This window comes from Argentina silus (assembly GCF_951799395.1).
Source record: "Argentina silus genome assembly, chromosome: 2".
Classification (NCBI taxonomy): Eukaryota; Metazoa; Chordata; class Actinopteri; order Argentiniformes; family Argentinidae; genus Argentina; species Argentina silus.
In genome coordinates, this window is record NC_139656.1 from 25,800,582 (window position 1) to 25,817,447 (window position 16,866).

The 16,866-nt window shown below is 42.1% G+C and overlaps 2 protein-coding genes across 3 annotated transcripts in view; one reads left to right on the plus strand and one right to left on the minus strand.

The window, feature by feature from the left end:
- Positions 1-321: 321 nt before the first annotated feature.
- LOC310816413 (FMR1-interacting protein NUFIP2-like) lies at positions 322-4,779 on the minus strand. 2 transcript variants are annotated; one of them, XM_083686595.1, is made up of 4 exons: positions 4,605-4,779; positions 878-2,584; positions 684-716; positions 322-528 (listed from the first exon to the last, which is right to left on the minus strand). In XM_083686595.1, exons 1-4 carry the CDS (start codon positions 4,747-4,749, stop codon positions 476-478), a joined length of 1,938 nt encoding a protein of 645 aa, XP_083542721.1. In that variant the 5' UTR covers positions 4,750-4,779; the 3' UTR covers positions 322-475. The 2 variants fall into 2 exon arrangements, with proteins under 2 accessions (XP_083542721.1, XP_083542722.1); XM_083686596.1 differs by lacking the exon at positions 4,605-4,779 and adding an exon at positions 3,784-3,897.
- Positions 4,780-7,042: 2,263 nt separating this feature from the next.
- The window catches only part of LOC310801272 (dystrophin-related protein 2-like), a gene marked incomplete at both ends in the record, with an annotated part of 20,381 nt that continues 10,557 nt past the window's right edge, over positions 7,043-16,866 (plus strand). The window contains 11 exons of the mRNA XM_083665266.1: positions 7,043-7,076; positions 9,259-9,439; positions 11,188-11,344; positions 11,883-11,991; positions 12,977-13,236; positions 13,380-13,526; positions 14,017-14,095; positions 14,389-14,449; positions 16,159-16,220; positions 16,421-16,495; positions 16,630-16,855. Coding sequence (XP_083521392.1) covers positions 7,043-7,076; positions 9,259-9,439; positions 11,188-11,344; positions 11,883-11,991; positions 12,977-13,236; positions 13,380-13,526; positions 14,017-14,095; positions 14,389-14,449; positions 16,159-16,220; positions 16,421-16,495; positions 16,630-16,855 — 1,391 coding nt within the window. The remainder of the gene's footprint in view (positions 7,077-9,258; positions 9,440-11,187; positions 11,345-11,882; positions 11,992-12,976; positions 13,237-13,379; positions 13,527-14,016; positions 14,096-14,388; positions 14,450-16,158; positions 16,221-16,420; positions 16,496-16,629; positions 16,856-16,866) is intronic.

Consider the following 16,866-nt stretch of genomic DNA (forward strand, 5'->3'; position numbering starts at 1 on the left):
ATAAAGGCTCGGAGATGCAGTTCGCACCCACCGTCATCTTATTTTCCCCCTAACACCCAGAGGAAGGAGCTATGAGACCAATGTCTATCCCAGTGATGATCGCAGCAGGAAGTGTCACAAGAGTCCGTTCACATGGGAGAGGCACCAAACATCTCTTACATCAAGTGTTTGAGTCTACGTGTAGTTCCGAGTGTCGGCACAAACTCCTGCAAAGACTGGATTTATGTGTCCTCACATTACACCTCTTCTTTTCTTCCATATCTGACATCCCCCCCCCAACCCCCCACGCCCCCCCCCCTCCCCCAAAAAAGAGTTCCCATTATCCCACTCTGTATTCCAAAGAAAGTCTGTTGCGACACAACTGTCTGGCCCACTTTCACAGTTGAGTCGATGTTGATTTCCAGATGGATCATAACGGCCTAAGTAGATAACTGCAGCACCCAGGTAAGGAACAGGTTAGTGTTGACATTCTACCTCACTGATCAGGTCCATCCTTGGTCTCGTCATAATAGACTACTCTTTTTGGATCTGTGGGGGGGGGAAGGTTAGAGAAATTATACAGTGTGTGATCATAATGTATGAACAAACTTTGCTAAAAGACAAATCGACACATTTAACATCAGATCGGAAATAGTTTTGCACAGAAAAAGTTCAAAATAGTAAGTATAAAAGGTTTAGTTTACCTTGTTTTTGCAAGTTGAAAATGTATTCCATTTCTGTAGAGACAAAACCAACCAAAAGATTAAATCAAAATGTACAAAATAGTTGACGGCCTAATGTAATTGTTTAACTGAATTAAAATGGTATTCAGTTAACACTTTTCGTATTTAAGTGAAATGTAAAGCTTATTGTGTTGATTCAGCAAATTAAGACTTACCTTTAGTGTGATAAGTAACAGCAGCTTTAAGGTCAAACGACCCCCAGCCACACCCTCTGTCCAGGCTCTTAGAGTGGGCCTGCTCCTTAGACATCCCAAACACGAGGTTGGGCTGAGCAGACTCAGCACCCAGGTCCTTACGGGATGCCAAGACAGATGCACCTGGACTCTTAGTCTCGCCCTTTGTCTTTTCTTGCCCAGACAGCTGAGCCTTTGCCCCATCCTCACCCTTCACTGTAGTAGAGGGAGCATTAGACGCACTGCTCAGGGCATTAGTCCTTTTCTCTGAGTCTTGAGCCAACGTGAGAGGCAAAGGCTCTGGGATCAATAGGCTAGCATCAAAGCCCGTCTGGGCGGCAGAATCAGGACACTCCCCTTGAAATGTGACCATCGCAGCCTTGCCCTCCATAGTTGGCTTCCCACTTCCACCTTCTGGCCCCACATTTGGCTCATTGATGAAGGACAGCCCCCACTGATTCTGGAAGATGTCTCCCAAGGCTTTCTGATTTGTCTGAGCAGCCGGGGTGTCCACTTGACGAGCACTAGGGAGCACTGGTTGCATATTTAAAGGGTTTAGGGGGTAAATGAAAAGAGTACACTTTCTCTGCTCAAAAGCTGCTGCTGCTGCAGGGTTGGTTGTAGAACTACAGTCATTGTCCAAAGAGGATGCTACGTTCTCACCACATGGGAGAGAGGGGGCTGGTGGAATACTACTAGCAGCAGGAGTGAAGAAGGTACCAACAGAGGGGCAACCATTTCCATCTCCAGAAACAGGGCCATTAGTAAAGCTAGCTGAGGTGATGGTTTTCATAGCGGACATGGGGACCTGGGACAGTCTACCGGGCATCTGAGGAGGCAGTGCCTCTCCTCCAGCCTGGGCTGCTTTGTTGAGGTTCTCCTTAACTTTACTTGCATAACTGATCTTGGGCACAATTTTAGCACTGCTATTGTCCACAGGAAATACTGGAGGGGGCTTGAATAAAGTCCAAGAGTCCTCTTTTGTAGAGGAGGAGAGCTTGGCTTTGGGCCTGTCCTCAAACTTTTTACCGAAGGCGCCTGCTGTCTTACTGTCTGAGTTTTTCCTCTGCAGTTCGCTAACAGACACCTCTGAAGCAACCATTTTCTTGACTACTGTGTGGCCGTCTGCTTTGTGGACAGCCTTGGTGCCATCCAGTCGTGAGCTAACCACTTTGTCAGTTGGTTCAAGACTAGAAGCCTCTGGCTCCTGTGTGGCATTGCCCTGCTGCATGACTCTCTCCTTATCTCTAGTCACATTCTCTGTGTTCTTGATGCTGTTGCGTCTGGCCTTGCGTTTCTTAGGAGTAGTATATCCACCTTCTGAGCCACTGCCATCATTGTCAGGGGCTGGCCTGCTGGGGTAACCATTTGTAATGTAACCAGAGTTTACCACCCCATTTGGAAGTAACACAGACTCTTTCTTGTCCAATGATTTGCCCTCGTAGTGATTGAAATCCAAGACCTTGTCCTTGTCATATTTGCTGTCCATAGTCTTCTTCTGATCTAAACCTTCTTTGCTGCCCACTTTTGAAACAGTAGTGTAAACCTTTCGTGTTGACTTCTGTTTTACGTTAGCAATTATCAAATGTCTGTTTCCATTGTTGTTGGTGGGATGAGGGATACCAACAAAATCATTTGCAGACAGAATCTTCTCCCCCTCCACGTCACTAGTGTTTATTTGTCCATTACCTGTGAATGAAAGCACAAGCAAATTAGTTAGTTATAAAGAAACATTTCAGATAAATACCTAAAATCCCAGCTAAGTCCATAATTCCTTCAGCGGACACTAATGGACTAATGGACAAATAGTCATCAGTTTGCAAGGTCTGTGCACACTCTCAGCTCCTTTTACAGGAAAAAAGGCATGGCCTTTATGAGATGGTGCTGTATCACCATGACTATTTATAATAGGCCTACACAGACTTGACAGCACATGTCAGGTGGCAGCAAGTACAAAACAAATTAGAAAGATGTATAGATATATGAAACCCACTGAAATGGATAACTAAAAACATGCTACTAACAAAAGACCATTATATTTGTTGCTTATGACAATTGGTTGGCAAATAAGCATTAGTTAATGACTTGCCACATGTCCCTTATAAGACATTGTACCTAAATTAAATAGGCTAATATCTTGATTCAGAGATAACTTAATATTTCAGTAATAGAAACAGTTTAAAGATGGTTTGGACAATAGATTTGCTGGGTAGTTGAAGGAAAGTGAGATAGGCTTATTATGGTAGTGGATAAAGTTAAAGATGTTTTTTTTGGATGGCTGGTTGGTCTGTTGGTTGGATGGATGGATGATAGATAGATACATCCATCGATAGATGAGAGAAGGTTAGATAGGCGGATAGACAGACATACATACATACAGACAGATCAAGTTAGATAGGTGAGGGAAAGACAGATAGATGAGAGAAGGACAGATGAAAGGTATTATGGTAGCGGATAAAGTTAAGGATGGTTTGGATGGACGGATGGTTGGGTCATTGATTGGATAGATGAGAGGGGGGAGTTATAAATAGATCCATAATTAAGAGGTTAATCAGTATGGGTTATCCTGGGTGAAGCTGCAGTGACTGGTTAGAGAGGATGATGGCTAGGGAGTTTAAAGGTTGAAAGATTAGATAGAAAAGGTAAACACATGCACCATTGTAACTCTCATTTACAATTAATCATTGTTTCTGGTCTGACAGCAATCTCATCTATTAACATTCCGCAAGCTTTCTTTCATTCTCAATTTCGACAGATCTTACAATTAATTATTGGTTAAAAGAAGAGAGAGCTAGGCTTATTATAATACATTTCAAGTCATGCTGTTAGAAAGCTAATACATAACAGTATAGTAGAGTGAATCTTTATTAAAATAAAATGTCATGCACCAGCCAGGTAGCGAGCTCGACCGGTCATCTACTCAGCTAACAGCCAGTGTGAGCTACTGAGCTATAGCTCGTAGTTGGCGAGCAAGTGTTTGCGTGGCTTCGTGTGGCTTCGTGTGGCTAGCTACCTAGCTAGTTGACTGTAGCTAGATGCAACAGGCCCACCCTAACCGAAGCTGCAGCCAGCGGCAGCTAACTTATTGCTAAAAAAAAAAACTCGCAAAAGTTGACTTGCCATCTGGCTGTGGGGGCCCAGGTAGTAACACACATTGCTGCGACGAAACTTGTTTAAAAACACAAAAATAGTTGGTTGCTAGGATTAGTTAGCTTTCTAGCTCGCAATTCATTTTCTAACATGGCCGACAGGAAACGGCAACTCAGAACATTCCAGTGGAGCCGGCTTGTTTTGCTAGCCAAATATTAAACCCATTTTCCGAGCAATGCGATGACACTTTACCCCATTTTAGCCAAATCACGGCGTGCACGGGACGAAACGATAGAAATACTACATGTCTGATTATTCACACGAAGGAATTTAGTCAGGGAGGAAATAAATGGGTGGTGAAACCGGCGCACAAGGTCAATCTCCCATCTGTCAAACCACCAGCGACAGCTGTCACGCGACGTTTACCCCTAACCCTAACTAGCCATCTCGTGGTCTGCTTTTAGCTAACTATCTGGATGAAATCATTTAACAAGCTATGCTCCAACTAGGACTGTAGCGCGACTTAAGCTACTTCGACTGTGCGGCTAGGTATTTCAACCAGCTAGCTAGCCTGCTAAGTCATTGACATCGGCCAGCTAACTTTTCCGGATGGCCCAACCTGTTTTCTTCGCCTGCGTTTCCTGATGCTGGTACTGGAAGTAGATCTGATCATTTTTTAGAGTTTTATGTATAATAGGGTTTCTTTCTTCTCCATGGTGGTTATATCGTCTTTCTTGTGCCCGATCTTTGGGCTGTTCCTCCATTGAAGTGTAATAGAATATCCGAGCTTCACCAGTGTGCACGGTTGCTCACTGGGCAAGTGTCGAACTGTCCAATCAACGTTAGTGTAAAACGGAAGCTATTCGAGGCCTCTGTGTACGTCAGCAGTATTTCTAAAAAGTATCAAAGATACTATTTTTGGTGGTTTCCCCCTCCCCCCCAATACCAGCAAAAGTGTTGTGGTAAATATAGACAGAAAAAAAACCTGAAACCGAAGTGGGAATGTTGGAATTTAGAGAGACCCTTTCTGCCAAAGAATGAGCTTGTGGCATAAAAGTTCAGATCTGTCATTCATACAAATCTGAACCTCATGGCCTGCTCCCACTGCTGAGATGGGCTGGTTGAGTTTCTGAGTGACTATCATGTACCATGTACAACTGTGGCATATGTCTTATATCATGTCTTATAGACACACTATCTATTCATTTCCCCTCGGGGATCAATAAAGTACCTATCTATCTATCTATTTATAAATTCTTACTGTATTATTTATGCCTCGTAAATCACTGCTCCTGTATCATCATAGAGTCACTGCTGCCATTGTATTATTGTGTATAGGGTCACTGCTGTATCGTGTATTGTGATGTTACTGTATTCTGTGTTTTTAAAGAGGAGGAGAGCTTGGGAGTAATAAATTAATTGTGTTGCATACTCCCAGATGACAATACAGCTTTGAAACCTGAAACTTGTATCACTGTCATCAGTATCACTATTGTGTGTATCTACTGTCTACCTGATTGTCCTCAATACAGACATTGTGTAATGTCTGTGTTGTCTGTACAGTGGTGATGGTTTTCTTTGTTATGTGCAGACTGTGGAAAGAATTGTCCTTGTGGACAATAACATATTCTATTCTTGGTCTGCATTAGTCTATGACAATATTGTGACTGTATAATTTTAGATTTACAATTAGGCTACAAGAGAAATTATTATTATTATAAACTAACATTTATGCAATGATTATATCTGCACTTAAATTAGAGAATGCAGTTGCAAATGTTTAGAGTTTCATTTAGTATGGCTTCCGTAGGCCTAAGTCACTTGCCTCGACAGCCACTAGGTGGTGCCATTTTGTAATGTAGATTTCACATAATAGATACATAGTCAAGATCAGCCATGCTTTTTTTTTTTCAAAGCACACAAATGAAATGGTCCTGGTAGTATATTGTACCTGACTATCTCAGATAAAGACATCAGCCTCTCCTACAATATGATGGCAAAGGCAGGACAAGTAAACAGGCCAGGCAAACTGAAATACAGGACAAAATAGGCATTAGTTTGAGATATGATAATGCCCATGACAATGTATTTTAAGCAACAACATCGTAGTTTCATAAATCACCTATTTAGCAAAGCAGAGTAAACACTACAGTATAACCTGTTTTAAGACTCACTAAATCACTTGCACAGGTCATTATATCACAAGGATACTGAATGTTCTAGCTAAATGTCTGTCTATTTAGATGTGATTCACTTAAAACTGTGAATAGCTTTCAAAATAGCTCAATGGCATACAGACACTATTCATCATTATTTATAAAAAGAAAACACTTAAGGCAGAGCTACCCATCTGACCTCAAAGGAGATGTGATATTAGCTGAAACATATTTGAGTCTGTCCCCACAGACAACCCATGGACTGCTCATCCCTGTGATTCAGCTACCCACCCCCTCCCCTCCTCTCCTCTCCCAGCCTCCTCTCTAAGGCATTGGAGGTCCCTGTGCATGTGTTGTCCTCTGGAAGTCTACTTTAATGCAGTGAAGATGAGCTAATGTGGCAGTATCCTCGCCAGTTCTGTTGCTGCTGGCCACTCTCTTTCATTTGCTTTTCAATCTTTCTCCTTTTTTGCCGCTCTGGGTGATGCAGCAGGACGGGGGTGGTAGTGAGCAGACTGTCGACGTTCTCTCTCTCAGGACCCAGAGAGGCTTTTGGTGGTCTTGTGAACACTGTCCTGTAGAACGAGCGAGTTTCTCGACCTGGCATTGGGTTTTTCAGAGCAATGGTAAGATTCAGCTGTGAGTATAGCTATTTGCCTCTGTTTCATGATGATGATATCCCTTCCTTTCTATGTGGATTTAGTAGGAGGTAGTTTCAAAGTGTTACATATGGTACATGTAAACCATTCAGGGTGTGTTTGTATTTGTTCCTGAAGTGCAGTACAACAAAGTAAGGTCTTGTGCAGTCTGAGATTGTTACACTGTCGTTCTTGATTTGAAGGCTCACAGATGTCTGCATGATGAGGAGCTGAATCAGAATGAATCAGAGCTCTGTGACAGGATGGCCGGCCCCAACCTGTCCAATGACATAGACGGTGAGTCCAATTTTGATGAGCAGTGGTGAAATCATAGAGATAGAACAGTAGAGGGGTGCAGCTGAAATATTGCCATCTGCCTATACCGTGTCCAGCCTAGCAGGATGCTGATGTATAACATATCACCTTTTTGGAGAATATTAGAACACAGCACCTTTTGGCACTGTCACTATTGAAATATGTGTATGTATCCTATGACAATGATTTACTTTGAATGATTGCTCTATTTGTTTATCCATGATGTGCATTTGTGTTAGTTTGCAGAGACAGAGTTGTCAAGTTGTTTTGCTCTCTGGCTGAAACAAGATTAATTAAATTGTCTGCTCAGTTAAGCATTCTTTTTTACTATTTTATTTCTGTGTTTTGTACAGTTGATTATTTTATAGATTTGACTTTAAAAGACTGCTCATGAAGTAATTTGAAGGCCTGAGAAGTGAATTAATTTGAATGTTTATCTAAAGGAATTCATCTGTGGTAGGTTGTTCAAATGTACTTGTAGGGCTGGCAATGTTGGGAAGGATGTTTAACTGTGCTGTTGGAATACCAATTGATTAGGTAAACCATGTTGTTCCATGCCAAATGTGTTATTTCAATCCTTCCAAGTAATGTATTGAAATGGATTAATAACCAATTTTAGTCCATCTAATGATGAACTATGTCTATGTCAAATATGTAAATTATTTAATTTAAATTTTGAGTTTGTTCTTTGCCCACCCAGAAGCAATATTAATAATTAATATTGAAGACATCAAAACTATGAAGGAACACATATGGAATTATGTAGTAAACAAAAAAGTGTTAAACAAACCAGAATATGTTTTATATTTTAGATTCTTCAAAGTAAGCACCTTTTGCCTTTTGCTTTGATGACAGCTTTGCACACTCTTGGCAAGTTTGCGTCCAAACTTTTGACTGGTACTGTGTATATATATATATATATATATATATATATATATATATATATATATATATATATATATATATATATATATATATATATATATATATATATATATATATATATATATATTAGACTTTCACTCGATTCAACTTGTTGACCCAGTGTGGTAACTGACAGCTCTCAACCTGGGAGTACAAGATCTCACTCTGGAAGTTTGATATGAAGTTGGAAGCGTTCTCAATTAATTATGAATCATCCTTAGCAGTTACAGCAGAGGATATGCATATATGCATAAATGCCAGTACCTTTTTCCAGTCATGTAGTTCCCTATTACATAGTTGTAAGTGCCAACTGATTCTTTTTTTAAACTCTTAATTAAGGGAATTTCACTAATTCAAAAGCTCTGGTCCTAAGCCAATGGAATCTCAAGGGCTTAGATCAGATCACGTATCAAAGAGCAGACAGTGTGAGATCAGCTTTTCTTCTGTCATGCGAGTTCTTCCTGCTCCAGTTAATCTAGAGATTTTCCTTTTGAAAATCTCACTCCATTCCTACAGTTGGCTCCCTCCAAAGTATGATTAGATTGTTAGAAGAATACTCTGAACAGGGACCCATTTTCATTTGGTCCTGTTTAACTGAGATACAGATATTACAGACCTTGAGCTCTTTTCCCGAATATCTCCCTCTTCAGATATTTTTGTCACAACCAATGAATACTTATTTATGCAATCCATTCCTTGTGGAACTAGTGCTAGAGTCATGACGTAGTGTCTGCAGTAGTGCCACATCTCAAACCATTTGCCTTCCTGTATATGCATGAGACACATACTGTCTATCTATTCTATATCTATATCTGTCTGTTTACTGTGGCTTAGTCACAACAATTCATAAAGGTTAAAAAAAGATACGTTGTTTACAGGATTAAAACATTCTATTGTCAGTCAGTATCAACTTCCTAGAAGGATGAAAAATACAGTAGACATTTTGACATTTTTAAAAACGGACTTCATAGATGATCAGATCATCAGATGTCGAGTGACCATTCTGATTAATATCATTAATATCCATATTACACTGACTAGTGGCCTGCAATCTTCCATTTGTAGCCCTCTGCCAGTTGCTATTGCCTGATACGTGCATACACACACGCTTAGCTGGTAACTACTACCGTGTATGCAGTAGCGGGGTACGTATCCTAGACGTTTGTGCTCTAATGACCATCCTACTGCACTGTCCATTGGACTGTCTTGCCATGAGCCTCCTTGCTTGTTTCCCTTTTAGCTCCAGGAGGCCCCTTAATGATCCAGTGTCACTGTAAACCACAGCCACATCCTGGGGGTCCTGAGGACCTGGAGTGGCCCAGGGATGGCAGTGGGTCTGATGGCCAGCAGGGTGGCACGTGTGAGGACTGTGAGGTGTGTCTGCACTGTAGGGAAGTCCAACAGAGTCCTCACAACACCAGGTATGAATGAGCACCAAGGAGGAGTTATGGAAGCATTTTTAAGACTATATGGGATTTTGAACACATTCAACTGAGGTACATTATGAGTAGTGCTAGGGCTGAAAAGATATTGTCTTGCTCCTAAACCAAATACATACTGTATATTTACAGGCTACAAATGACACATGACACAAGCTTTGGGAAAGGTTTATGTCAATATATAATATTATGTATCATATAAACATTCGTCTCTGTTGACTGGTTCTGTCTGAAATGTTATCGTTTCGTTAGACTTGGGTCTGTGGAGTATAGCAACAATTTAGCTTGTGTTGCACCGAGCCAGCCTTTGCATTTATCTGGAGTTCTGTATTTCTGTATGTAATGTCTTCTGTATGCAAGATATGGAAATATTAGGACTTTCTGTATATAAGGGTTTCCGTATGTGAGTTATATATTTATGCAAACTGCGTACACCAAGAGCGTGTTTATTTGTAATTATTTTGTGGTGTGTGTGTGTGTGTGTGTGTGTTTGTGTGGGCGTGTGTGTGTGTGTGTGTGCGTGTATATGTGTGTGCGTGTATGTGTGTGTGAGAGAGAGAGTGTGTGTTTGTGTGTGTATACCCTGATGTGAAGGCGGATGTTTCTGGGTTAATTAATACACAAGGTAAGCCACTGAAGCAGAATGAGAGAGATGCAACCCCCCCCATTTCCCCAGGCGTTAACTTTCAGCTTCTGCGCAACCCAGCTAGATTTCTACTGTGACACCAGTGCAAGTCATACATAATCCTAACAGTGCATTTGTCAAATGGTAACCATAGCTTAATGGATATTTACTCCACAATATCACAAGGATGTGTTGCCTACATATCAAACGTGCTGTGATTAACACTCTAAAATCTGTCACCTGTTTGATAGAAATACTACTGTACATGGTCTACTTAGTAAAATGACACATATATGTATGTGCATATATGGGTTTTTTTTGTAAATACTTTCATGATATTGCTATTTTTTCTGTTGGTTATTTTTTCCATGGTTAGTTGTGTGTTGTGTTGTCTTTGTCAGGCTGAGGAGTGTGGAAGTCATTGAAGCAGGGAGAATTCTATGGAGAGCCAGGGAAATGAGTTCTAAAGCACAGCGTATCTCTCAGGCATTAATTAACAGGTGAACCATGAAGAGACCTCCACTGACTGTCTAAGCACTTAATGGACAGGCTGGATTTAGAATTTTGATTTCTGGTGTTCACATTGAACTGACAGAAACCAGACATCGCCCTGAATCATAGATAGCACTGGGAAAATCTGCCCCCCTGTGAAAAAATATTACGTGTCATTTCCATGTTGTATTGTGCTTTTGAGGGTTTCATCGTTCCGACTGCTCAGCTCAGAGGTCCCCTCTGGCAAGGCATTGATTGGCTCCATGGCCTGAGATCAGGTCAGGAGCTACCGAAGGACTGGGGCATCTTTGTCTTGTTCCTGGCTCATAGGCTTGGATGGAGACTTGGCCTGGCGTGGTGTTAGGGAGATGTCACCGACGTGCCATTGCCTTAGATGTCACACACATATTAACACAGTGACATTACATGACACGTGAACACACGCACATACATTAACCACTCTCCCATACAGATGCCATATTTTTGATATGATGTTTAGTTTGATTTGTGAGAGCACTGTATTTTTTTTGTTCCAAGATGTACTCAAACGTAAACAACAATTGAACAACTCTTTCTGTTTCTGTGAATTGTAATATGTTTTTCATAACCACAGTGCAGGACTGGAGGCTCTCTCAGACATAAATGAAAGGCTACAGCTTTCGCTACAGGAGATCATTGATTGGCTATTGCTGAAGGATGAGGAACTGTCAGAGAGTTTACCCCCTATGGGTGACTTAACAACCTATCAGCATCAAAGTGAGCAACATCAGGTATGCCAAAACAGGAAATGTTTGATTTCTTACAGGTTTTAGATATACAAGAATGGTCATTATAATAGTCTTGTAATAGACTGGAATGCACATAGACTGATTGCAATGTAGTTGGTAGAAATTGGTTCTGTAGATACTACTTATATTTCCCTATTCAGAAGTATCTTAACAATCTTTGACTTCTGTCTGTTGTACTAACGCACAAACTCCCCAAGCGTGAAATGCATATAATGTAGTTCAGTTGAAATTATAAATACAGTAGAGAGAGCATTTCATCTTACATTATAATTTCATTTGGAAGTATCGTCATTGAAAGTCAACACAGATTCAGTCTTGAGCTTCAGTGAGCTCGTGAATATTCCCTTCCTTGTACGCTCTTGGCTATTTTTCGCCATTCCACAGAGGTTTGTTATCTAATTCAGCAACAAGGCAGAAGAAAAAGATTTCCAGTCTTACTTTGGTTTTCTGAACTTTTTCCACAGCACTCTAGGGCAGATTGCATGATGATGGAAAGCTTGTCTGTTGGTTTAATCCCCAGGTTTTTGTCGAGGAGGTGAAGTCGAGGGGACCCTTCATTTACTCTGTGTTGGAGTCTGCTCAAGCCTTCCTGTCACAGTGTGCTATTATGAACCCAGAGGACAGCAAAGGTGGGGAGAGGACATACAGTACAGTAGATAAACTCTGTATGCATTCCCGTTAGTGATGCATAAGTCAAATATAAATGAAATTACTATATGAACTAGGGCTGTACAGATGAATTGATTAATGCTTTAATTGAGAACAATATTAATCAGATTTCTATGAGACCAAGGATGACAAGTTGAAGCTAGAGTGAGTGACAAGTAAACCCAGCTGAGTGACCCAGGAAACTTGATTCTAGCAATTGGCACCATTTGAGAATAATGATGGAAATTCGCACCTTTGATTTGGAGACCATCATTTCATTGTTAACCCCAATATAATTCTAGAAGCTGCTGTAGATTACTGAGAATTCCCAGTTAAATTTCATTTAATCACATATTCGAAACAAACGGGTATAGCTATAAAACAAAGGAAAATGGACCATTCCAAGTCTGTTTAGTTTTAAAACCCACAATCTCCTCTTTAATATGACACCAAGTTCATGGCAGAATGATTTATATTATATTTATATTTGTGTTGACCTACTCTGCTTTAATTCTGAAACACTACTAACTCTTCATTCAAATTTGATAAATGCGTAATGATTGAAGGCATCAGATGTTTAGGAAATCTGAAACTCTGACCACTCTGACCTCTGACCACCCAAATTGCAGGGTGAAAAATAAAGCAAATACATCAGATGAATCTGTAGAAAAATAATGGCAAAAAATTAATCAAATTTTTTTTTTTATCGACTGACACCCCTAATATAAACCCATTGATCTCAAGCCAATTGATAATGACAGTGCTGTGTTCCTCATGGGGAGAGGATGCTTATGTCATGTTTATCTCTAGATTCTGGTGTGGCTGAGAAGCACATTCTCTGACCATTCACAAACTCATTTGAGATGCATTACTTTGTGAGTAGGGCAGTTTGAATTCCATTGAGGCATTGCCATTGGCTGTCCAGTGAGCTCTGCCACTCCTGTTCCTCTGCCTCTCCACCTCTAGATGCCTGTCCCCAGCGGAGTGTTGGTCACTGGGTGTGGAAGCAGGCTGCCGTGGTCAGTGACCTGTGGGGGAGAGTGATGGCGCGCAGCGTTCACCTGCACAAGCACCTGCGTGACACTTTGGAGTGTCTGACAGGGCTGCAGGGGGCGATGGAGGAGCTTTGCCTGGACTTAGAGCAGGCTGAAGGGGTGCAGGAGGCCTGGGAACCCATAGGAGATCTCCTCATCGACTCACTACAGGATCACATCGATGCCACTAAGGTGTCCACCGCTGAATGTCTCCCTGTGGTGCTCTAAACGGCACATTCATTCCCTAATTGAGTTGGCTATGTAGTTCAAGTGTGTAGTCAAGTTTCACCATGTCACCTTTCCTGTGTCCCTTGTCCTATTTGTGTCTGTTGTAGTTGTTCCAGGGGGAGATGACTCAGGTTCAGGAGGGCGTGAAGCATGTCAACAAGCTTGTCCACCAGCTAACAATCCTCAATGTCCCCCTGTCAGAGGACAACACCCAGTCCCTGCAGCAACTCAACACCAGGTGGAAACTGCTACAGGTCAATACAAACACCCCACAATAATGCTATAGTGTTCAGTCAGTGAGAAAGAAACATAGTTTCTAAAAGCAGAAGATTCTGTAATATACAACACTGTATGGAGTGCCTTAGATTCTTTGTGAATGTTGAGACTTCATTGATCCCAACATAAGACAATAGCCACTGATATGAGTATACACAGTATTACCCTGTGAGGATACCTGAGTAGATAATGTCCGCTGGGCCCACCATATCCAGTACATTCATATTATGCCTAATGCTCAAAGGAGGAGCCAAAATCTCAACTGTGATCTTCCCCTGCAAGCATATTTCTCTCTGCTCCTTGTGATCTTCCCAGATCGCCTGTATTGTGAATGTTGTTTAGGGCTGCAGCCTTGAATATATGTGTGTGCTGCAATGTGTGTGTCTGTGTGTGTGTGCGTGCGTGCGTGTGTCCATGCGTGCGTGCGTGCTTGCGTGCGTGCGTGTGTGCGTGTTTCCCATGTTGCAGGAGTCCACTGAAGAGAGGCTTCGGCAATTGCTGGATGCCCACAGAGACTTTGGTCCCAGATCCCAGCGTTTCCTCTCTGGTAAGGTGCTTATCTCTCTTTGCGCCCCGTCACAGCCTTGGTACTATTAGCCATGCTGAGTGACCGTGGTGCTGAGCTGGTTTCCACCGCCTCATTCATCAGAGGCCAACACACTCCATTGCTTGTTTCACATTAATTTTTTTATCTCCTACGCTTGTTTTACTTCTTCTTGTCTTCCGAGTCTCCCTTGTTTTGTTCAACTCTCCACACCCGATTCATCACAGTAGAACCTTCTTAGGATAACCACGCAATTGTACCTACTTGATTTATGTTGCTGTTTGTTTCATTTTCAGGTTCAGTGCAGATCCCGTGGGAGCGTGCTATATCGTCCAACAAAGTGCCATACTACATTAAGTAAGCAGAGCTACTGTATATGAAAGATAATGTTGTGTCAGTGTAAACTAGTGTGAAACGGTCTATACCAGTATAAGATAACATGTCTCAACTATTTCTCTCCCAGCAGCAGGGTGGGAATTTCACGACGGCCACGACGGCCATGGCCGTCGTTGCCCCGCACTTTGGCCTTGATGCCCTGTGAAAAAATGTTCAATTTACGGCCAAGGTGGCCTTTGTGCCCCTGTCAAAGTTCCAGTGTAAACAACGCTAGTGACGCGTGGTGGGCTTTTATGGAATTACAGCCACCCTAGTGCGCACAGTAGGCTAGTCCCGTGTCTGTGGATCAGAGCGATTGCTCTGCTGTGATTGTTCCAAAATAGAACTTGCGCAACTTCGCGAGCCGCGCAGGTGAAGTATCAACATCACATGCAAGAAGAACGTCAACCAGCCTCCTCCTCAGCCTCTCAAAACGGGAGCAAGACAAGCACAGCCTATTTAAAGTCGACTCGTTAACGTTACTTTTTTTTTGCGTCATGAAAACTAGCGATAGCTAGCTAGTTGGGATAGCGCTAACGTCTTCCCTTCCTCAGGGAAAAGGGGTCGACATCTAGTGTTGCTTCTACTAGCAGATAGCTGTCAGCTACGGTCAGCTTTGAATCTAGGATTTTTCTTGCTAAGCGGTTTTGATATAATACATGACTGACTTATGTGGTTTATGGCTGAACTTAACGTATACGTTTAAGAAACACTATTGCTATTCAGCCATTTGTAATCTTAAAACGACTGGTGTTGACGTTAGTGCTACACTTTTCTGTCATGTTGATTGACTAGCGATAGCTGGTGAGCTATCACTAGTTAGGATACGTCTCTCTTTGGCGGGAAAAAAAGGTCGGCATCTATAAGTTACTTGAACCTGTGAATTTAGCCATTTCTCGCCAGTCCAAATACCCACAGTTGACCAAATACATTTAATTGTAGCTCACTATTGTCACTCCAATATCTGACACTCGCAAAATGCCAAGAGGGTTACCTAGGTCCTAGGCTACTGCATCTGACAGCTGACTGACTCCTGCTGTAAAGTAAACAATAGTTGCGTTACATCTTAATGCACGCAGATGCGGATTTTCTGTAGCCGAATTTTCACGAATGCAAGATAGAATATGTGAATGAGCTGGATGGAAACGCAACCAGTGTTGGGAAGTAACTGAATACATGTATTTGGGATTACGTATTCAGAATACAAAATTATGAGTAACTGTATTTTGTTAGTTACATTTTCATTGTATTTAGAATACAGTTACTTTGGTCAATTGTAGGGGTTACTTTTGGAATTCTTCTTATATGAATTTCTGGGCTTTTTGAACTCAAATTCTGACATTTCTTTTGTTTTTCAATGTTTTTAAATTAAAACAAATGTTTTAATTCATAATTAATGTTTCTTGGTGAATGAGAATGTTAAGGTATTAACCTGAAAGGTAAAACCAGCGTAATTTAACCCAACGGCCTTTGTGCCCTGTCATGTGGCCTTTGTGCCCTTAAAAAAAATGGCCAAATGGCCTTGCCCCTAAAATGACGAAATTCCAAGCCTGCCCAGCAGTGTTTTTTTTTTTTTAAATTTACAAACCCTGCCCCAGTTTGTTTACTGTGACCCGTGTCCCTCTCAGTCATTTTACATTTTCTCTACATTTTCTTTTTTTCTCTTTCTCTCTCTCTCTCTCTCTCTGCAGTCATGAGACTCAGACCACTTGCTGGGATCATCCCAAGATGAAGGAGCTCTACCAGGCACTTGGTGAGACTGCATGATAACATGACAGTCATGTTCTCACTCTCTGAAACATTCCAGAGAGAATGTGACATACTGTATTTATCTCAGAGGACAAAATGTAGAAATGGCTGCTTTGTGTCACTGCTGGATCTCATCTCATTTAGCTGGCGATCTAAACATGACTACGATATATATATCTCTCCCTATTCTCCACCTGTTCCCAGCTGATCTGAACAACATCAGGTTCTCTGCCTACAGAACGGCTATGAAGCTACGTCGTGTGCAGCGGGCTTTGAGACGTGAGTGTGTGAGTTAGTGTGTTCAGTGGTCTGTGTCTGTGATAGCCCCACTCCCACACAGCGGGGGGTGGGGGTGGGGGGGGACACGGCTGCCACAGCTAGTGCCCGACCCCCCCGTCTCCCTTTCCCTTCAGTGGACAAGCTGAGCCTGGCCTGTGTGGCAGCCGTGTCCAAGGGGCTGGGGGCGGCGGAGGGAGACAGTGAACCCGTGGTGGACGCCATGGAGGTCATGGATGTCCTGGAAGTAATCCACGCTCTGACCGGCCTGTACGAGCGCCTGGCTGAACAACACACCGCCCTGTTCAACGTCCCGCTCTACGTGGACATGTGTCTCAACTGGCTGCTCAACGTCTACGACAGGTCTCTGCCGT